The 23,221-nt window shown below is 38.9% G+C and overlaps 1 protein-coding gene across 4 annotated transcripts in view; it reads left to right on the top strand.

Annotated features, from left to right (window-relative positions):
* Window positions 1–23,221, top strand: part of RALGPS2 (Ral GEF with PH domain and SH3 binding motif 2) — a 119,581-nt gene that overhangs the window by 2,597 nt on the left and 93,763 nt on the right. For all 4 annotated transcript variants that reach the window (XM_056497738.1, XM_056497736.1, XM_056497739.1 and 1 more), the window contains exons 2-3: window positions 19,464–19,595; window positions 22,337–22,444. In XM_056497738.1, the coding sequence (XP_056353713.1) occupies window positions 19,539–19,595; window positions 22,337–22,444 (165 nt within the window). In that variant the 5' untranslated portion in view covers window positions 19,464–19,538. The remainder of the gene's footprint in view (window positions 1–19,463; window positions 19,596–22,336; window positions 22,445–23,221) is intronic.

Raw genomic sequence — 23,221 nt, 5'->3', positions numbered from 1 at the left:
GGGGGGTTTTCTGCAGAATTTTGGAGAGGTCTTTTCCTTCTCACACTTCTGTCTTGCCTGGTGACTGTAAATTAAAAATGCTAATGTTTTGATGTTTTATTGATCTTTATGCTGCTCAGCACTAAGGAGCAAGAATGAAGATACAGGGCTACCTTTAACTTAGACTATCTGTAAACTTTGATTTTTGAAATTGACTGTGTTTGTATCGAAAAGTAATGCAGTCATTGTGTGCTAATGTTCTGCCTGATGTGTTTTGAATATTCAAAGATTTGAATTGACAAGCCACACCTCCATCTTAATCAGTTTGTTCCACTTTTTTTTTTTTTTTCATTGAGATTAGGGGTTAATATTTTCCTTTATATTTGCTTGAAGCTGAGTCATTTGAGCTCCTCCTTTCATTCAATAACTAAAGATGAGTTGAAAATATTCTTTAGGGGTGGGGAGTGTAATTAGTTGTATTTTTTCAAAGTGTAAGCCACCAAAGGCATGATATATTTCTCTTCTAAGTGTTGGTTTACAGCTCATTTTAGAAAACAGACTTTGAAATGTATTTTCAAAATAATAAGGAAACTTTTCTGTTAAAAACCTTTGCATTTAAATACCTGGAAGTGCTGCAGTAGGAGTCATCTTCTAATATAAGTCTGTCTGTCATAGTTAGTGCATGAACAGGAGCTTTGTGGGCTTTATGTTTTGTCTGTTTATGAATTAATCACCTTAAAAGATTGCTGAAGTGAGTGTTTCTTAATGATGCATTTAGGCTTTTTTAGGTAGATTCTCTGTGTGCTCAGTTGCCTGGAATGTGTGGATGTTTGACTGCAACTCTTTTTCCTTTATAAAGATCCATAAAAGTCTTGTAGGATTCTAGGGAGAATGGCATTGGAGTCCTAGCTGTGGGCAAGCTGGTTGCACCTGGGCTCCTGCCCAGCAGGAAGGGGCCATCCAAGACTGGAGCTGAAGCAAGGCAGGGTGAAGTGTGGAAGGGATCCCAACGCTGGTTCTGTGCATCAGGAGGAGCTGTGTGAAGTGGAGAAGGTGGAAAACAGGGAGAGGGTGGCCCAAAGTCCCAAACAGGGAGGGTGTATCATGCATCTAGTGTTGTGAGCACTAGAGCTGTTTGCTGACTCAGAATTTAGAATGGCATGAATGATGGGCATTGTATTAGCTTGTGGCCAAGGGAGGCTGTTCCCAGTCCGTGTTTCAGTTTATAGGAGAGTTTATCTCAAAAAAAGGGACCTGTTCTGTAAATCTTACAGTATAACAAATAAAACACTGGTAAGTCTGGTGAGTCACCACAAAGTATTTTAAAATGCAGTGTTCCTGACCTGCATATAACGTTGATCTTTACACTCTTGGACTCACTGCTCTGAGGTGTGCCACTCTAGTACACTCTCAGCTGGTGTTTTCAGAACTCCCCGTGGGCTTCCAGATGGGTTGGAGACTATCATGTGGCACAAATGGTGTCTTCCTTGAACCCATGGAGATCCCCCGAGTTTGCTCATGGAGTGCTTCCTTCCTCTGCCCTGTTGTCACTGTAACTTTCTACATGTCAGTAACTTCAGCACAAAAGCAGCTCGATGCATAAGGTGTACTTTTCCATAAGGATAGGATTCCCTTTCTCTCCCCATGTCTTTGTTGTCCTACAGTCCTGACTACAAGAATGACAGTTTAGGTAAAACTGGGAAAAGATGCCGCTGTGTACCTTGCAGTGCCTGGAAGCTTTGCCCTTCTTTCTATAGGTCTGCTGTTTAGATGTGTTTTGGCTCTTTGTATCAACTGCATCAACAAGTCAAGATTTCCTGCCCCAGAAACTCCCTGGCTGTGCTGCAGTGCACATCTTTGGCTGGCACTGAGAAGTTCTAGAGCTGCTTGGTCAGGATATCAAGAAATGCTCTTATCAGTCCCTCCTGAGCATCATGCTTGTGGTTTACAAACCTGCCTATTTCTCAGTGGTAAAGAGCAGCGTCCTTTGTTAAAGATTAAGGCTGTAACATGGCAGTTGATTTGATACCAGACGTGAGAAAGCAACACATCCTGCTGCTTGATGGTGAAGGAGAAGCCTTACCCTTTTATCTTTTGCAGGCTGATGTTGCTTGCAGTCCCCTGTGATAGGATTGATCTTGATTCCAACTCTTAAGAATTGTTCTGTTATTCTGTTTCTTTGAGGTGCAGGACTTGTGGCTTGTTCTCCATGCCTGTTTTAGAATTTCATTTGTATTTAGACTTACACATACATTCTGTAGGCAAGGGAAGCTTGAGTTTGGGTGTGAACATGTGCCTGCCCTGTTTTCTCTGGTCTGTCTGAGGAGACTGTGAGTCTCTCCCTTGTATTTCAAGTGTGACCACAACAGTTAATGTAGCTCAGTGCCTCATCAGTATGTAGTTGAGATTTGAACATGGATTAGAACAAGCTGGCTGAAGTTCAATCCAGATAAAATATACATGATGATATGGATGTAATTATCAGCCTCCCTAATTGAAGGACTGCATTTGCCATTTGGTAGAAGCTTTAGTGCCCTCTGGTGACTCACGTTTATTACTTGTTCTTAGCAATCATATTGAAGCAGTAAAATCAGTTTTTTAAGTCTTTGACTGGAAGACTGTGACCTCCCCTCAGCTGATTAGACCTGGAAAATTTGACTGGAAGTTGTCTTTGCCTTTCCTCCCATGGCTTTTAGATAGTATTGCAATTCGTAGTGCAAGTAAGGAAGTATAACAAGCCTGGATCAGTTAAGGAGTTGAAACCCAAGGCATAAGCAGACCTGCCAGCGAGGGAATTTGATTGTCAAACTTGCTATGAGCTCCTCTACCAAAAAGTGGTTGGCTCAATTTATTAATTTCTTGGACCTCATGAAACTCTTGACCTACGCTGCATGTCCTGTGTGTTCGTCAGCTGTTGAGGGCTGAAGTGCTCAGAGAAGAAATAGGTAACAGGGTTTGCAGGGGAGGAGCTTGAGATGCCCTGGCTCTCATGCTGTAATTCCATTTTAAAGTGATTTGGATGCAGAATGTGGTGCAGAAGGCTTTGCTGGCTTTGGGGCTGCCTCAGTGGCGCTTAGGCTTTGGGATATGTATGTGTCACCTCGTTTCCTCTTTAATGGAGCTGTGCTATTGGCAGCATTCAATTAAGTCTGAAGTGACCTAGGTCTGGCTGTCCATGCTCTGACTATTGCTGTAGTAGTGTGGCATTAAAAGCTGTTTGATTTGTGCATCCCTCATTATTCATTAAGGGACAGCTTGGAGACTGGAATCTGCTCTCACTGGAGTGGGCTCAGATTGATTGTGCCGTGGAAGGAGATATTGATCTTTTTCAGAAGTTGAAGGTGTATTTCTTAGATAATAGTGGCTAGATAAAACTGGCAGAGATCCTGAAAAAAGTAATCTTAATGCAGTTTGTAAATTGGATTGCTTTTATCACATTATTAATGTGCCCAGGGTTTGGGGTAATTGTCTAGACTATAGCATTATATTTTCATTTAGAATTAGTGATAATATCACAGAGTGACTGGACCCAGACCAACAAGTGAATAAACAGGACTAGTACAAAACATATTTTCTGTGATGACACATCCTTTTCAGATTAATGTGTAGGCAGGCAGAAGCCTCCAGTGAAAAGCTGAAGATCTCAAATTACTGTTTTTCTTTATTAGCTTCATATATTAATTTGTCTGAGGAGGTGTGTAAGCACAGGTAGACTTGTGGGTTCTTGTGAGTGTAAAACTCAAATTTATAAACTCTGTAAATGGTTGTTTCTCATCCACTTGTTTTATTGCCAGGTTGTGTAATCTTCTAATTGCTCTGAATTTCTGTTGCTTGCTTGGTAAGTTTGGCATCCTCCACTGTTGTAACTAATCTAAGTTGCTTTGTAATTAAATTAAGTTGTGACCCCATGTGCAGTGAGGCAGCTTATTTATTGACTGCTCACTTCTCACCTGGTATTGGCAGAAATAGAGGGATAATGCAGTAGAGAGAACTGCATCAGGTAACGTACCCAGCTAAGAAATTAAGCTTTTTTCCCCGCCTCTTCCCTTCTTGCCTTGTTTGATAGTTCCCCCAAACTGTTCACTTCAGCTGTACAAAATCTTGAGCTAATGTCATGGCAGAGGAAGGAGCAGGAAAAAGCATTAGTGGTGGAGATGACTGGAGAGTATAAAATCAAGTTTTCATAAACCAGCTGAAATCAAAAGTGGATCAAATGACACTTGTATCCTTAGCTTGGTGTGCAAGTCTGGGAGCTTTTGAACAAACTTTGTTTCAGATTTTGTGCAGAAAAATTTTAGGCACTTTAGGATCCTTGTGGCACTTACGAAAATTCCTTTTGCATAGAGCTAAACTCTACCATTGTTGCATCTTCTACAGCAGGCTGGTGAAGTGAGTTGAGACTGATGATGGTATTGCTGGAAACTTGGTAATATAGCTGATCATGTCTTGAAGTCTGAAGAGTATTTTGGGAATTCCAAAAGCATCTGCAGTTAGTAGATGTGAGGTGTTAGGATGCTGGAAGCATTGTGTAGTTTTCTACGTGTTCACTGTGGATTTCAAAATGCACATTAATTTTAAGTGCCAGATTAGTAAAGGATAAAAGGGTCCAAAGATTCAAGCTGCTCACTCTCCCATTACTGCACCACTGTTTTGTGCTGTCACTAATTAGTAGCTTTAATAATATGAAGTGTATTGATAAAGCACATGGTTACATGGATGACTCATAATTGTTGTACTTCCTTTCCCACTGTCATGTAATTAACTTTCCCTGTGTGGTTGAAGGGCACCTGAACAGTGCTGCTGTTGCTGGCAGGTCCAGACCACTCTACCTGCAGCCACTTTTCCTATGTGCTTTATTGGTAAGTCTACCTGAGAAGGGGCAGCTATCTCGTTTATTTTTAGAATATTAGTCATGTACTTTTACACTGACCAGGTTGTTTAGGTATTAGTCATCAGCCTTGTCTGGTAAGTACCTCTAAATAATTTTGATACTATTATTGATCAGACTTCTACAGAAATATGCCAACAGGTATTTTGGAAAAGAATGGATAAGTGGAATCCATTGAGTTCAGTCCTTCCATGCAGTTGAAGAGATTTGCAAGTATTTACTGGAGCTCAGAATGCAAAAAGTATTAACAAGATTTCTGCTTAGATACACATGAACCCTCTGCTTCTGAAATACATGAGTCTGGTGGACAGTGAGCAGCCTGCAACTTGAGGCATTTGTTAGGGTAGGCAAAACCTGGCCCTTGCAGGTCTGCCTCAAGATAACATGAGGTTAAACATTACCTAGCTATAAGTCTTTGTTATTATTGCCTTTTAATATGTCATTCACTGATGCTGGCAGGTGTGTGGTTTCTTAGGAAACTGTTTTCTGTGTTCTTTATATAGTAGCAAATGTCCCTCTGTGGTAGAAATGTTTTTGCTACTTCATGCTTAAAAAATGCTTTGCTCACCACCTATTGCTGATTTTTTGCTATGTTGATGATACATAATTTCTTACAATTCTCCTTTGGGGATTTTTTTTTCCCTCCTAGGCTGGGCCTATTCTGGATTTATTTTGAACAGATTTTGCCAGGTAGCTCTTTGATAATAGATTTTGGTATTTGTAGTGATATGGCTTGCTAAATTTTTAATGATGCTTTAAACAAGGAGATATTGTGTTGCATTGGACAAAGGAAGGTAGCAGTACCAAATCTAATTGCAGTACGAAACTGTGATTCTTTGATTATTTGTTGTACCTTTAGATAGCTGTAGGTATGCTGGCAAAAGATGATTTTATTTGTGGAAGTTGTTCAGCTGTACTGCCAATATCTATTATTAAAGTGGTCGGGTGTCTACCTGGAATAATTTTAAAGGAATTTGGAGAGGAAAATGATGTTAACCAAACTATAGTCAGGAGATGAAATGAAAAGGCAAGCTTGATAAGTTTTCACTGTAGATGGGTGCCAGAGGCTCAGTTTTTTATAAAGCTGAAGGCACATTAAAGCAATATGAAGTGAAAAAAGCTACTTTTCAGGTACAGTATTTCTTTTTTACCTTTGAGGAATGGCAGGTAAGCTGGAGTGCTCTAGGACCTGCTTGTGAGCAGCTTCCTTAGTGCCTGCATGTAATGACTTGCCCTTGTACTTAATTAACTCGCTGGCTTTTTAAAAAATGTGGATAAGGTCTATGTGATGAGAGAACTTGAACTGTATTTCATGCTGTGACTTGCCTTTAATACTTCTGAAAAGTCAATCTTGCGATCTTGACTCTTTTGTGAAGCTGTCTTTAGTGGTAGGAAGGCTTCTTCAATTAGGACCTAGTTCATGTTTCAGATAAGGCAATTTAATTTATCTTCAAAGAGGTATTTCTATAGCTGTGAGTAAGCTGGTATTCAAGGACACAGTTTAGTTAAGAAGAGAGGTCTGAAACTGTTTGAGACCATCAGTTGGAACTATTCTAATTTCTTCTGGTTTTGGTCAGGAATGCCATATGACTGGGAGGGAGAGGGGAAAGAAATAATCCACGTATTTGTTGTTGCACATTGCTAAATTATTTTTTTGTGTGTACAGTGGAAAGTTATAAAGTATTTAAGGTGACATTATATCAGCTTATAGAAAAACTTAGCAAGTATGCAGAATGGGTATGAATTCTTAAGCATGCTGAGATTAAGAGGAGTAAACAACATGCACTGTGGATTTGAGGCTGATGTTTTTCTGTTGAATAATTCTTGATCTGAATTTTATCACTTATAAGACAGTAAAGACATTAATTGAAAGGGCATTGTTGAGGCCAAAGTCTTTTATAAAGGGTAGGTCTGGAAAATGTGAAATCTCTTGTGCAGGTCTGTATGTTGATACGATTCAGAGGTGTGCTGTGTTTGTGTTGCACTGTTGGACAGATAGAAATCCAGTTGGCAACTGTTAAGTGATACTACTAAAAAGAGAAGATAGCCTCTTGCATTATTTATCAGACAAATATAAGAGATGTCTTGATAAGCTCTTGCAACCACAAAACTTTTGTTAATTCCCTCATTTGTAAACAAAAGTATATTGTAGCAGAATTTAGACCTTTATTTCAGCTGTACCTGTTTGGTTTTTTTTAAAGGTAACTCTTACTTTCCTGACTTAGGAAATGATTTTACTTACTTCGTCTCTTTTTATGAGGTAATAATCTTAAATGAAAGACAGAACCAGGCTAGTAGTGGAGTTAAAGGAGATGGGCAGAGGTGAGATCTCCCCAGGGAGCAGGAAAAGACAAGCTTCTCTTGCTGCCTTGGGATTTGCTGGAGTTCTGTGTTACTTTCAGGTGTCAGATTTCTGTGTCTGACACTGAATGTGGTGGATCTTCTTGATTATACTTGAAGTGAGGGAGGGAAGATGAGGAGAAGTGATGGACTTTAGCAACTGAAGTTTTTGTTGCTTGTCTCTTTCCCTGGTGTCATCTTTCCCTATTACATTCCAGCCCGTTAATGGAATTGGATATCTTTTTTCCCCCAGGGCAGAAGGGTGTGTTTCTATGATCTTATCATTAGACTTGCTGATCACTGTTTCTTTGTGGCTTTTTCTGTATTTCTGGTTCTCCTAAAGTTGGTAGAAGTGCTTTGCTTATAGGAAAAAAATTGCTGTATTGTGGAATTCATAATCAGCATATTTCTGATGATGAGGAGGATGATGATTTTTAATATAATAATGCTTAAAATCAGAGACTGTATCACAGAAGAGATAAAGGAGTCTTGCCTAGGGTGGGGATTCCATTTGTGAATTGTGTTCTCTTTTGGATATGGGGCTGGGTTGAGCATGTGCTTGGGTTCCAGGGTGAACTGATGTTGAATTGGCTTCATTTGTTGGTGAGGGAGCTGGTTTATGCAGCAGTCTCTGGTAGAGCAACCCTGCTGTCTGATGTTTGCCAGCTCTGTCAGGTTAATGATGTTTATTAGCTGCACAAACTCTCCTGGAAAACTCTGCTCTGCTGTTTGTGAACAAACTAGATTCTTCTGTCAGAAAGACCCTGTAAACCCCTAAATAAATATTGCATTTAAATAGGTAGTTATGTTGCCTGTTTTTGCTTAGGTAGTTTTTGTTGGCTGTCTTGGAGGTAGTGAAAGATAAATTTGTATAGGTCATTAAAATATCTTTGCTTTTAAGTGATAAAGCTGTTTGAAAAATATCACCTGCCAAAACACACTAGCCATGTTGGGGCTGGTGACTTCAGGGTATTTCAACAGTAAAATGCTAATACCTTATTATGATGTGGCTGGTTCTCTTTTATGTTTAAATAACAGCATGAACCTCCCCTACTTGGCAAGCTGAACATGAAACTAAAAGATTAAAGTGTTTTCAAAGTGCAGCCAAGGTATTGACTTTTTCAGCCATTCTTTCAACAGGTAAGAGGCAACTTGCTTCCTGCTAGTATAGAATAGAGAAATGCATTACTAAATTGTGTTTTGCTTTGGTTTTTCAGTTTGATGATATGAATGAGCTTGACTTTAAGACAATACTGTAAGCTCTTAATTAGTTTAGTTTATACAACACATACCCCTCACATATATATTTAATGGGGTTCCCTGTCAGTCTCTCCCAGCTGAGTTTGTTTCCCAGCACAGCTTTTCCTTCACTGGGGCTTTTTTGTTGCTCAGGCAAGGCTGCTCCCTCTTTGGTGTGCAGCATCCACTCATTCTTCTAATGTTGATAGATTTCTTTGTACCTCTGGAACAAGAACAGTTTAATGACAGTAATGACAAAGCAGTATTAAATCCTTGTCCAAACTGTAACTTAGGCTACTCATTCCAAGTACTTAGAAAAAATTGCTCAGACCCTTTCTGTTCTCTGTTAGTCATGGCCATTTTTTCATGTTTTTTTCCTCCTATTCAAGGTGAATCTTGCATGAGAGCAAAAATGCTTGTCTTAGCTAAGCTACATGTTTACATGACTGCATTTTTGTATTAAGGCAGCAATACAGGACCCTGATTCAAAGAAGTGTTGTATTTTGGTTTAGATGAGGTGAAGAATTTTGTTCAGTTGGTTTGTCTAGAATGACCAATGTCTGTTGCTTTCGAAAAAGCCAGTGTTGTTGGTTATTCTGGACCAGAAGATGTCCCTTCTGCAGAAGGACGAAAAAAGGTGTTCGTGCAAAATTTAGAATTCCTGCAGGGTTTCCTGCCAGAATTTGCCAGGGGACAGGAATCCTTGCCTGGTAGATGTCTTAGGATCTGGGGATCTTTGATTTAGTTCTTCTAACCATGGTTTCCCTGAGCTTTCTGCTACTTTATTGCTGTGAAGTTTTTGGTGAACCTGGAAAGGAAAGCAAAGCATTTTTCAATCATTTTGCTAAGAGTAGAGATTTTGGCTATTAGTATTAATGAAATAGCAGATGGGGGATTCTTTTGGAAGCTTGTAATCTGTGGGCATTTTAAAGGTAAAGTTACCATCACCTCATACTCATCTGACAATGGATTTTATATCCCTATTAGTGATTACCTGCCCTATCATGCTATGTACTTTTCTTGCATTATAGCATTCTAGGTTTACTTTTTATCAGCTAAAAGATTAACAAAAAGATGAATATAATTCTCTTTTTAGTTAGATGAAATGTTAAATTGAGTTATTTCCTTTAAAGGAAAGTGTTATCTGCTGTAAATCAGTCATTTCTATTCAAAACACCATTTTCTCTCAAATCTGTCTCAACTGTATTGTGTTCAGGATACTTCTGTCATTAATCTTGGATCCAAGTTTCCAGCTTGCACATATCTGCACTTAAATCAATCTTTAATGTCTGCTTTCATTGATTTGGCAGAAATGGACCCAGCTGTGTTTCATAAGCTTAAGAATATATTTGAGTGATAATTATCCAGTCATCCACTGAATAGCTCAAATATCCAAGTAGTTGGGTAGGATATCACTTGTGAACATACTGTGCTGAATTCATAGTACTGGAATAATCTTAAAAATTCTTCTTGACAGTCTGTATCAAAGGCATGTCATTAATCTTACCCCTGCAGTGTCTTTCTTTTGGTTTTGTAACAAGTATTTAGGGCTTGCCTCTACTGCCCTTAGAGGTATACAGATTATTTTGTATAGCTGGTTCTTACTCTTTGCCAGCTGTGCTCTTCAAATTAATGCTTGTGCTGCTACATCTGATTGTATTTTTTGATGTCTTCTGGAAAGCATTGTATTCTACACCAGTTACACAAGTTCTGTAGATATTTATTATGTCATTCTCTCTTTAGGCAGATCCTTTCATCAATAATGTAGATAGATGGCTTAGAAATGGCTCCAGCAGGGCTCTCATTTATACTGCCCATTTACCTGAAATCACATTGAGATTTTTCTGGTGACTGGACTGTTGTTGTTAGTGCACAAACAGTAGATGGGTTTACCAGAATTTCAGGCCCTCAAAGTAAATTCTTGTGTCCCTTGGGTGTTTAAAGAGACACCATTGCCCTGTGGTCTACTATAAGTTTCTGTTTTGATAACAAGAAAAAATTCTGGTACCATCTTAAAAATACATGCTCCTCCTTCATGAAAATGTTCACTCTGAATTATTTCATTTGAAGCAAACATATTCTTGGTCAACAGTTTCAGGCTCTTTGGGTGGGTCACTGGTGGTCAGGTCATCTGATTGATGGAGTCCTGTATTTGAATTAACTTGGTTTCTAAGTTTCTATGTAACTTGGTTTCTGTCATGTTTTATTAGGCAGATGTTCTGGTAGTCACCAGTTGCTGACTGATCTTGGGTGGAGAAAGGTATTTAACATTAAACAATGGATGTTTGGGTCTTTATCTGTTCTCTCTTGAGTCAGCTGATTTACTGAGGCCCTTCCAAAGGGAGTTAGAAATATGGAAAAGAGGTGAATGGGATGCTCAGATGGATAAGTAACTGGTTTGTGTGTTGTTTGCTTATTAAGTTGTCTACCCTGGGCTTGCTTCCATAAATGAATGCAGGAGATAGCGACAGAGGCAGAAGATCCAGCTCTCTTCCCCAAATGTCTGTTGTAGTTTCCCATAACAGTCATCATACCAAACAGGTAATTCACAGGCTGATGGATTTTTTTCCCTGTTAGCATCATTTCTATAGCAACGGTGCATATTGATGCAGAGACCATCACTGAAATGTTGCTATCCCAGGTTTTATTGATAAAGTCTGTACTCAAATCTCTGAAAGCTGAATTTCAAACCAGACTAAGATACTGTGCATCCTCTTTGAGAAAGGTCCTTAGTGTCTATTAGTGGCTTGATAAAGAAATGCAGAAAACTGTTCTCGCAACAATATTTTCTTCTGAGTGATAAGGTCAGGCATTCAACAGGGTGGAGTTTCGTCTTCTTTTCCTTAAATGTCAATTTTTTTTGCCTTACTGTACCAAGCAAGGGTGCAGTCAAGGCTGGTGGATGTACCAAATCCTTAATTTTGTGGATTTGGAGCAACAATTGGGACTTTCTTATTTCTCTCTTGTTGAAAATATGTCCTAGGAGGATTTGATCATCTTAATTTTGGTTTGGCTGTTTGCAATTTTTACTCTAGCACTTAATGCCTATGGGAGTAGGCATGGAAATTTGAACTTTCTTTACGTGTGTGTCTGATGTGTAGGTTTACACAGAAAATTCAGTGTGGATCCTCAGGCTTAGTTTTTAACAGTTTTTTCTTACATGTGCTTTTGGCATGTGAGTGGTGGTGATTCCTGGTGTCAAGAGTTCCTGTAGTCTGTTTGCAGTAACAAAACTCAGGCTGTCAGTTGTCATTCCTGTCTCAGAACTTACAAGTGTGCCATTGTACATAAAATTATATTCAAGTATTTTTCTATTTATTTTCTTTGCCATCTTTTTACTTCTTATTCTTGAAAATAAATAGTTCCTTTAGAAATGTCTCAAGGTTATGTCTTCTCCTGTTGTATGTCTTTGGGGCAAGGAGGGATTCTCCTGGGGTTCCTCACTGAGCAAACCTGGATTTCTTCTTCAGTATGAAAACAAATTTTGCTCAAAGAGGTTAAACTTCAGGTTAGCTTTAGTTGTGGGAGGGAGGTGAGGAAGGTAGAACCTTACACTTTTGATGTACTTTCTGTACTAAAAGAATTCCCTACTGCTTACTCTTTTGGCATGTGGGAAGGAAACCAAGCTATGTCTCATAAATTGAGTTTCTCTCTTCTGGTAGCAATTGCAAGCAATAAGCAGATCCAAGGGAGTAAAGCTTTATTCTGTGCACTTTTCTCAAGAACTGCAAACAGAGGCTTCTTGGTGATCTCTGATGATTTGTAAGCAGTTTGTGAGCAGGAAGTTCTTCAGGTTTTGTGCAGTTATTGTCTTAGTGCAGCAAGATTTTGTCTTTTAACACTCAGACACTGCTGGAGAGGCCTTTTGTTAGCAGAAAACCAACCTCTTACAACCTCAGGCTAAACCTAAATAGCACGCACACATGTTCACATTTTTGGCTTACTCCATTTGTTGCCTGCAATGATTCTTTTCCTTCTGTTTGAGTCATGCCTTTGTGAGGGCCTGGATCTGCCACTGCTTGCAGCTGTGTACCCATTCTCATACTAAAATTTGTTGCCTTATGTTAGAATATATCCCAGTCAAGTCTTGGCCCTGAGTCAGTCCACTGAGGGAAGCTGCTATTGAGTGGTGGAAGTCAAAGTGGTAAGGAACTCCTTCCTATTTGTGTGTAACTAACCTGGAAGAATTTCCATTTTGAGCTGAGCTTCTTGATTGCTGTTCCAAGTTGATGACAGACTGAGATAATGGTTTGAATTTTGTAATGGGATTTGGTAAATGAGTAACTTGTGCCCTGGAGAAGGATATTCTAGCTTTCAGTTTTGGTTTTTCTTTCTTTATCTCATCCAAGGAAATGGGAGCTACAAGTTGTACCAGTTCTTGAGATTAAAAAGGAGAGCACTGGGTACTGGAGAACCATGAAGAAGAGGCTTAGATAGCTGGAAACCAAGATATGAATGAGAAAGAGCCTTGTTGTTACCTTAATATTATCTCTCTATTTTTTTCTTTCTTCCCCAGCCTCTTTCGGTTCTCAAAGTTGAGGAATGAGGTGCATAAAAGCAGCAATAGGATTTATTCAGAACAAATTATAGTGAAAGTGCTTTGTGAATAGTGTCTTCTTAAAGAATAATAATTTTACTGAATTGACAGGTAAAGCCTTTTCTAAGGTAGAAAAAGATAATCTGATTTTAAATGAAGCTTCTTTTTTTATTTAAATCTTCAGTGTCAAACCTAATGAAAGAATTTTTTGTTCCCTTTGTTGCTATTCTGTGGATTCTAATTTCATCTGTCTTGCAGCATAACCAGCTGATACTGCTATGACTATTGTGCAACAGATGCTTAGGGAAAGAATGTATGTGTGACAGAAGTGAGCTGTGTGAGCACAGAAGTGCTTTGAGTTTCCAGCAGGAGTCTGTGTCACTGGGTCAGCTGTGCTGCTCCTGCAGCAGCGTGTAACACTGTTTTCTGTCAGGAAAGAGTCCAGAATGGACTTAAGCAGCTGTGAGATATTTGCTATAAGTGGTGGTGTCTGAGAAGTGTTCAAGAACCCAATTGCTGTTATTCAGATTTCGAGCATAAATTTGCATTTTATTCTTATGGTTTATCTTCCTGATAGTTAAACCTGGCAAGTGTGTCCTCATGCAGATCTCAGTTTCACACCATAAGTAAGCTGAGGTCTCCTGGGTTCCACTTAGGAAAGAAGTTCCACTGTCTTCAGAATACCTGCAGAACACCTGCAAGCCCTTCTGTGCATGCATTTAATGGAAAAAATTCGTTGGAAACAAGGTCACCAGAACTACATAGAGTACAGCATCAGTGTCTCTTCCAATACTTTGCAAGTAGTATTGGCATATAACTAATGCAGATATCTGGGTCTCATGTGGCTACTTCATGCTTACAGCTTTAGTGGCATCATTTTCAGCTGAAATTCACAGCAGAAATTTTACAGTAGTCATGTACAGTAGTACTGTAATGATTGATTTCTTTTTTTCCCCCCATTCTACTGTCTATCACATAGTTTTATTTGTCCTGTATTATATTGCTTTCCTGTATTTCTCAATGGTTTTTGTTCTAATATTTGTAGTGGTATTGCATATTTAATAACTTAGTAATCTGTTTTTTTTTAATATTATGCTCCCCTATCTGTTTTTGTCATGTCTCTACCCAACATGTGTCTTCTTGTGTTTCTTGTCTCAGTCTTCACTAGTGGTAGATTAGGCAGTGCTTTGCCAAAATTCACATATCTGGAGATTTCATAGTGTGTGAGATTTTAGGTCTGGGATTTTATTATTTTCAGTGATAAATTTCCTGCAGGAGAATGGAGTAGTATTAAGTTGCTTGAGCTTTTTTTTAAATGTCTTTTGTGGAAGTTACTATTTTTATCAGTTTTCCTATCTTAATATCATCATGCTTACTGAAAACTGAATTAAAGTGTGGCTTTAGGTGATTTTAATTTCTTCTTTAAGGATGTGTACATATGGTCTTTATTCATACAGTGCAGTGATTTGAGTGGGCTTCTGCTTTGGTGGCTGGAATATGAAACAAGTTTAGAGTTTGGAAGGTGCAGTTTGTTTTTTCTTTTTTGTTCTTTGCCTGTTCCTTGGTGACTATACTTCATTGAGGAGCTTTTATGTTCTTTGAGTCTTGTTGCTTTGGTGTGGAGTGTGTGCTTTGCTCTTTTTTTAGTATGTTTGGTTTCTTAGGGTTTTTTGTTGTGTACTGTGTTGGTTCCTAGCAGTTGTCTCAGCTTTTACCTTTGAGACGATAAGTTTTCCTGCAGTCTCTAGTTTCCACAAGATCAGGAGCTCAGGTTCATTGTGTCTGGAACTGTTTTTTTTTGGTCCCTGAAATCTTTGGTAGTAGTTCTGGATTTATAGTTAATGATCCATGCACTTTTGTTTTCTTAATGGGGATCTGTGATCAAAACAAATGACACATTGTATTGACATTATGAATAAGAACAAAGAAGATATTGGTCATCTTGGGTCTTTAGCTTTTCCTAAAACTTCACTGTGTTTGTTTCCTCAAAGCTTTTGTACTGTTCTGGGCAGGAAGTTTCAAATGTAATTTTAGGTTTGTCTGTTAAAATGCTGTTACACAGTATTTTTGGGACCGTGTTTGACCCAAACTGAGCCAAGAACATGTGCTGTGAAAGGGAATCAGGTGTAAGTATTCTTTTAGACGTATGTGAGAGTCCAGTACTCTCTGCTCAGGTTCTTTCAGATATTCCACACATGGGGGAATTACACGTGGGGGGTGTAATGCTTAATGCTGGGTTAACCATTTGAATATAGCTGATGTTACAGAGAATTTTTGGTTAAGCAGTGTCATCGAAATACACTGAAATCGCGATACAAATGCAAGTTCAACTTAGCAAACTCCAACAATTGCACTATACAGTTGCAACACAGTAGCAGAGAGGTTGCCACTTCTGGTCTCTGGAGTAAGCTCACTGTCACGATGCTGCTGTCCCCAGTCACCAGGAAGGAATTCGTGGGTTGAAGCCAGCTGAAGCTCTCTGAAATTCCTTGGTTCCGTGTTTTGTAGAGCCACTTCTCTGCTCCTCCGTGCTGCTGTAGCTAACCCCGGGACACAGTCACTGTTAACAAAGAGCTCGGGGAGAGGCATTTACACCACCAGTTGATTCACTCAGCTGGGATGCAGTCAGTTGATCTGCTCCACTGGCAGGGCTGTTTATCTGAAACAAAGGGCACTCTGCTCCCCTCTGTGCTGAGATCAGGCCGGCTCTGCAGCAGCTGTGCTCAGGCACACCCTGCTGCTGCCTTTGCTTATCCTCCCCGAGCTGCCTTCCCTTTGAGCGGGATCTGCAGGTCAGTCGCTGAAAGGGAATGATCAGTAGCACAGCCTTGGGTGGATTTGCAGAAAAGTTCTCTGAAGGTAACAGACACTGCTTAGTTGTGCTGGCTTTGGCTGGGATAAAGTTAATTTTCTCCATCTGGTATCTGGTGTGGGCCTGTGTTTTGGATTTGTGCTGAGAGCAATGTTGATAATACAGGAATATTTTGGTTACTGCTGAGGGCTTACACAGAGTCAAGGCCTTTTCTGCTCCTCATCCCACCAGCAAGTGCTGGGGTGCATAACAAATTGGGAGGGGGTATAGCCAGGACAGCTGACCCCAACAGGGTTATTCTAGGCCATATATAATAACACAAATCTGGAGAAAGAAGGTGGGATGACATTTGGATTGCCTTTTGCCTTTCCTAGTCACTGTTACACAGGATGGAGCTGTGCTTTCCTGGGGATGGCTGAACACCTGCCTGCATGGGACACAGCAAATGAATTCTTTGCTTTACTTGAGCACATGGCTTTTGCTTTCCCTAGTGAGCTGTCTCCATCTCAACTGATGAGATTTTTCACTTTTATTCTTCTGATTCTCTCTGCCATCCACTGTGGGGGAGTGAGCGAGTGGCTGCATGGGGCTGAGTTGGTGGCTGGGGCTAAACCACAGTAATAGTCTAGGTATTTTCATTGTTTGGGTGTGATGAATATTTGTATCAGTATTTTTAGTTTGCTTTCTACTGTACAGTATGAATGGCATGAGGAGGTAGGAAGATACCACACAGTCTGTCAAGGCTTCAGTGTAATTCACTTTTGATAATTGAATATACAAGGTAGGCAGTGAACACTGACTCACTATTGCAGTGTGGTGACAGCCATTCCACAGATGCTGCTGTGCTGCTCTGAACTTCTCTGCTCTTGATCACTTTCTGATATTGCTGTTCACAGAATATTTTGGTGTTGAGCAGAGGGATGGTATAGGAAGCAAATGATTTAGGTATTCTAGTGTGAGGATTTTTTTCAATATTTGTCTCAAGTGGCACATTGACCAAAACTGTTGCTGTGACTGTTTCTGTTGTGGGAGCAGTGATACACTTTTGAAAACTGCTAGACATGAGAACATTGTCAAGGTTGCAATATATAGTTGATATATATATAGTTGATATATATATATATTTATAGCAGTTCAGTACTAATTCAGCTCCTTACTGTATCTCCACAGAGTGTGAAAAAAGTATAAATTTATTCAGACATATTCTTGTAATACAGCAATGGGCACAAAATTATCAATGTTTGGACAACTTTGTTAGGATACAGCTTGATGGTATATGTTATATTTTGTAAACTCCATTTCCTTTGTGTGGAGGGTTTTTTTTTCCAAGTGATTTCCTACTTATTAAAAAAATAAATTTAAAAAACTATGTTTGTGTGCTTCACAGAGGTCACTTCTCAGCATGGTGGCCCACACCTAACTAAGAGACAGAGTTCTCAACTCCCATGGCATTAACCAGGTAGAAAAGGAAAACCTGGATCAGCATGCAGCACTGCTGTACCTTCCAGGCAGATCCTCTGAGGTGGGAAGTCGGAAATATGAGGAGGAGGTTCCTGTGGGTGGCTGTGATTTATGTGAGAGTCATCATTGAGGAAACTGGGCTTTAATATTTGCTGATAGAGGAATTAGTTTGCTCTTGTTGGTGTGAAGCTGAGCTGCCAGCTCCATAGACTTCTATGATATGTGTAATTTTCTTTTAATTAGCACCATCCAAACACCTCAAAAAAAAAAAAAAAAAAAAAAAGGCCCCCAGAACCCAAGTTTTTCTTTTTTTTCTTTTTCCTTGCACAGCCTTTTTGGCTGCCATTAATTTAAGATTACACAATTTACTCGTACCCTCCATAATTGTATCATACAAAGCCAAAGTGTCAACTTTCCAAAAAAATTCAGTGGTTAAAAAACCACCAAATATTTAAAGAGTAGGCATTTTTTAGCAGAGGAGATTACTTTGGGATAAATGTACCATTTTAAGCATGTGGGGGGGTCTGAAACTGGTTTTGAAGATGTGATGCCTCTGTTCTCTACTGTCATTGTGTAAATGAAACTTGCAATGGATCAGAGTTTTATTTCTGTGCTTTTCCCTTCAGTAAATGAAAAAACTGTAGGACAAGGCACTGGGGAGCTGTGCATTTGGCAATATTCCATAAGAGAATCTGAAGGGTAATTCGGATGGGAAAGGACAGGACAGCAGTGACACTCAGAAGCCAGAGATGAGATTTTTTTTCTTTATGTGGTCTGTAACTTAAATCTTATATGCAGTTAATTGCACGTTTAGTGGAGGAATTGGTGTTAATTAAACCAACATGGGCGGGAAGTGTAACATTAAAGTGAAATGTAGCATCCTCTGTCCTGGGAATGAGGCGTTTCCCTCACTTTTTCCTAAACAATAAAGGGTGGAATGTGGGTGGCTGTCCTGAACTGCAGAAGCACAGCTCAGATGGGACTGGTAGTACTCAGAAATACCTGGATGCTGTAGTGTTTGACTAACATTTTCCACGTTGCCCTCTTTCATTGCTTTCCTTTCTGTATTGCATTCTTAAGGTGACACTGTAAAATTTGAGGATATTTTATTGCTTAAATATTGCTCTCTTTTTTAGGATATTTTCTTATTTAAATATTGAAATTTCTTGCTTTCCAGGCTTGTCTGTCTGACATACGTGGTTTAGGTCACTTTGAGATACAGCTTTTCAAATTATTTTATTTCATTGCTTAGAGGCATTAAATATGAACTGCTGTAATACTGTTTTGTCATGTGTAATTACCCAGTTATCTGTTGCTGTCCATTTATTTTCAGACCATGCAATAGCTGAATTAAACCGCAAACCAAAAGTGAATTTTGTAAACAGCGGCAACTTTGGAAGCAGTCATGTTGTGCTATAGACATAGATCCATGGAAACTGATTTATAGTAGTTTTCACACTAGAGGGCACTAACAGCTCATTAATTTAAGCACAAACCAGTTTTTACTCTGTAACACTCTGGGTTTGGGTATTCTTACTGTTTTTATAGTGGATGCCAAAGGCTTCCACTTCTTTGCAGCCTTTACTCCGAAAAGTCATAGTATTCATGCAAGGATGCATTAAAAGTCAGTGTGTGGAGTTTTCCTTTGTGTGTTTTTCTGTTCAGGGTTTTTTTTGCTAAGCAATAGTTTGGGTCATTTTTGAAGAAAAGTATAAATTCTAAATTCCACTTGTACTTTTAATAGCTTTCAATGTAATAATTTTTGCTTGAAGCTGGTGAAGAGTCCTGTAAGATAAGAAGTGATTGGATAGTACCTTGTTAAAATTACCTAATAGAGTTAACATCTGGAATATACTTTTTAAAGTTGGTAATAGAAGGAAAAGCATCATATGTGAACTGATGTTGCAGATTTCAGTCTTTTAGGGCTACTGCCTATATTTACATATTCCTGGCATAGAGAAAATAATAGGGGAAAATAATATGGTAAGTCAATGCTGCCAGCGACTGATGGCTCTTAATGGAACCATCAGTTGTTTATGTTGGTTTTAAGTAGGTAATTTTAAAGTACAGGTTAGGATCTAAAGTCTGGACCTCAGAGTGGTGTAGCCATTTTGGAAGTCCTTTATTTTTGTTAAGGATTTTAGGCACTGAATCTTGATTAAAAGCCCTGCAGAAAGTGGTTTCTGACACGTTTTTGCTCTTTGTAGGAATGGTTATTCGGTTGCCTTGGAGATGATCCTGCTGCTGTAAATGTAGGGCTGAAGATTAATGGTGTGGGCAGTATGGACCTAATGAACGGGCAGTCCAGCAGTGTGAATATTGCAGCTACTGCCTCAGAGGTAAGGACTGAAAACCTCAGTTACTGGGTGACTAAGTACTGCATTTTTACTTTAAGTGCACTAAAATGTAAGTTTTTCTTTTAACAGCTCTTGTCCAACAGATTCTTGTTCTTTGTGTAAGTTTCATACACCCCAGTTTAGTGTGAATGCAGTGTTAAGTCCTGAACTTGGCAAACCAAAATAGAGCATGAACTTGCATATACCATAGCCAAAGTTGCATTTTTCCATGTTCTCTTCCATCACATCTAGACAAGAAAGCTTTTCTTTTCAAGTTTTAACAAGAATAGATGCTCCTAGCATGTTAAGCTGGCTTGGCAAGGCTGGTGGGAAATGTTCTTTTCTTTGACAGGTACTTGTGTGCATGTACTGAGGAGCAGTCTGACACAGCAGCAGTGGGATAAAGCTGTTCCCTTTATCTCTTGGACTATATTCTGGCATAGGTAGGGTTCCCTCCTGCCCATCAAAGCTTCTGCCCTCTAGAAATGAACAGCTTGTGAGTTGAATGTGTGCATCAGCCAGGCAGTGGAGATTGACCTCATCTGCTGATGCCTGTTATTTTGAAGGGAATGTAGTTTTCCATTTGTCAGCTACTTGTTGAGAAATAGACTTGGGCTGAAATTGTTCAGTACAAAGTCTGTTGTGATGAGAGCCACAAAGTCCTGACTGTAGTTGCTTCCTTCCTCAAATCTCTGGATTGTACCAAAGATGTTTTGTTCATTTGCATATTTACAGATGAGTTTTGATAGCTGCTTGTGTGTGGAAATGAGGAGTACCACAAACAAGGTGAAAGGAAAACTGGGGTCTTGTACCAAAAGGAACCAAACAATCTCCACCACAATTTCACTACTATTGTCAAGAAAGCTGGCATCAGTCTCCAAGACCATTGCATGTTTTTATATAGATTATTTTACTCCCCTTATAATTGCTTCATGAATTGTTGACTATTTTCTGACATGCACCTGAAAAATTTTCTTGGATTAAAGCAACCTTTTTACCTAGCAAGATAGTCTTGAATGTTTATGTGATGTCTGATAAAATTGGCTAAAATATATTTTGGCAAAATTACATGAATTTGCTTTAAGCAAGTGGTATTTTTTTTTTAAATCTTGACTAAGAAGTAGGAAAGAGGACTTGTAACTGAAATGTTTCTGTAAGCACACTGGTTACTGAAAATGCCTATCTTGTTTGGAGTTTTTGGTGGTGTTTTCAAAGGCAGATTTTTTCAGAGAGATTGTGCTCTCACAATCTAATTAGAAGTGAACATCATTATTAAATAAGCATTTTCTTTATAGGGTGTCCTTATAACAAAAGTGCTTGAAAATCGACGTGAGTTTATTTCAACCAGCTGAATTCTCAAGGACTCATGTCCATGGCCTTGAAAGCTTGCAACATTAGCAGTAAAATATCACAGACTGTCAGAAAGAGCCTTGATTATGTGGCCACCCCAACAACCCTACCCTGTGCATCCCTGGGAGCATTGTCCAAACCCTCCTGGAGCTCTGGCACCCTTGGGGCCATGCCCATTCCCTGGGGAGCCTGGCCAGTGCCCACCACCCTCTGGGGAAGAACCTTTTCCTAATACCCAAGCCTAACCTCCTGTGCCACAACTTCAGCAATGAATAAATAGAATCTAGGTCTGCATCTATGTGCTAGAGGAAGTGATTGCACATAGCACAGGTGTACTGCTTTAATGTGAAAACTGTATATGAAACCAATATAAAGTGCTAATTTTTTGAACCACATTTGTGTTTTGCAGGGAAGCCAAATCTTTATTTTGTAGATAAATGTTCATAGAATGATATCCTAGGACCTGGTATTTTTTGCAAATATGAATTACTGTAATTTAAAAACAACACTAAAATTCCTTCTGCTAAATGTCTTCAAAAAGAACAAATGTAGCTCAGTGTAATTTTTGCAAGCTCCTAAATTTTTAAGAGAAAAAGGAAGAGACTTGATAACTATTCCTTTGGGGCAGACCTTGTCTTTTTCCTTGCCATCATGATATTTTTTCTGTTTGAAATTCAGTGTGACCGTATTACTTTTGTTGATATAGTTGCTGTTATTACCTTTCCTGTCAATAAAATTGGAATTTAATTATGCACTGAAATATAACTGTTGTGTTTTGAGCAATTCCTTTGAAGTCATGGAATTACTGGGATTGGAAGAGATGGTACAGCCCATCTAGTGCCACCCCCTGCCATGGGCAGGGACACCTTCCACTATCCCAGTCTGTTCCAAGCCCTGTCCAACCTGGCCTTGGACACTTCTAGAGGTGAGGCAGCCACAGCTTCTCTGGGCAATCTGTTCTAGGTCCTCACCCTCACTGCAAAGAACTTCTTCATAATATCTCATCTAGCCCTGCCCTCCTTCAGCTGGAAGGAAGTCCATAGAAATCCAGATGTCACTTTGAGGGTCTGATGTTTTGCAGTCCATGTGAGGAGAAAGTGTGTTCTGTGACTGAATTTGAATTGATAATTTACACAGTAGAAAAATTATGTGATCGGTGAAGTTTAAACAGAAATTTTGCTTTTGGGAGTGTAAAAAAGAGAAGACAAAAAGAAGAGGAGAGGTCTAAAATATCCTCAGTGTTGTTTTTTTTTTTTTTTTTTTTTTTTGTTTTTTTTTTGTTTTTTTTTTTTGTTTTTTTTTTTTTTTTTTTTTTTTTTGTTTTTGTGTTTTTTTTTTTGTTTTTTTTTGTTTTGTTTTTTTGTTTTTTTGTTTTTTTGTTGTTGTTTCTGCAGAAGAGCAGCAGCTCTGAGTCCTTGAGTGACAAGGGTTCAGCTGAACTGAAGAAGAGCTTTGATGCAGTGGTATTTGATGTTCTAAAGGTTACACCAGAGGAATATGCGGTAAGCAAGTCCAGGAATTCTATTTACTTTGTGTGTGAATCTCCTTTGCAGCTTTTCCTCTGCTTCTCTATTTCTGTACTTTTTTGCCTTGCTTCTGTCATGCATGGGTTTTGAAAACAGATCCTGTTCTTTAGTTCTTCCTAGTCTCTATTCTGTTTGGAATTAAGAGATCTTTTTGGGCTCTGTCCAGGTATTTTTCATACTCTTATATGTAGATAGGCAAAAGATTCTTTATTCTATGTGATGCAGCTTAATTCTGACATTCATATTTTAGTTGCAAGGCTATACTTGATTTGTATTTGGATTTTTTTTCCAGAGACATTTTAATTCTTAACTCTGCTAATTCTTGCTCTAGGAAGCTTTTCTAGTTTTCTTCTTTTGGGTGCACAGAATAATGAGATGTTTAACTAAAACATTGGGTGATTGTTTTGTTTTTACTCCCTGTAGAGGTGAGGACAGCAGATGGTCCCTCTAAGTGATTTGGGTATGTTACTAGAAAGATTGCTAAGCTCTTAATGTATTTCTAATTCAAGTAATGAGATTCATGAGGAGTTGTCCTGGGGAGGTTATTGATGTGGAGTAATATGTGTTGCAAAATATTCCAGTTTAGTTTCTTTTGGTTTGTAATTGTTCATAACTATTTCAGTTAATTATTGGCTCAATTGATTTTAATGAGAACACTGAAAATTTAAAGCAATTGGATTATGAAGTGGTACTTACACATTAAATTCTTCTTGGCTAGAGATCATAATTAATTATGGGATTTATTCCTGACTG

Source organism: Oenanthe melanoleuca, chromosome 8 (assembly GCF_029582105.1).
Source record: "Oenanthe melanoleuca isolate GR-GAL-2019-014 chromosome 8, OMel1.0, whole genome shotgun sequence".
Lineage (NCBI taxonomy): Eukaryota > Metazoa > Chordata > Aves > Passeriformes > Muscicapidae > Oenanthe > Oenanthe melanoleuca.
This window is presented reverse-complemented; position numbering and strand designations above follow the sequence as displayed.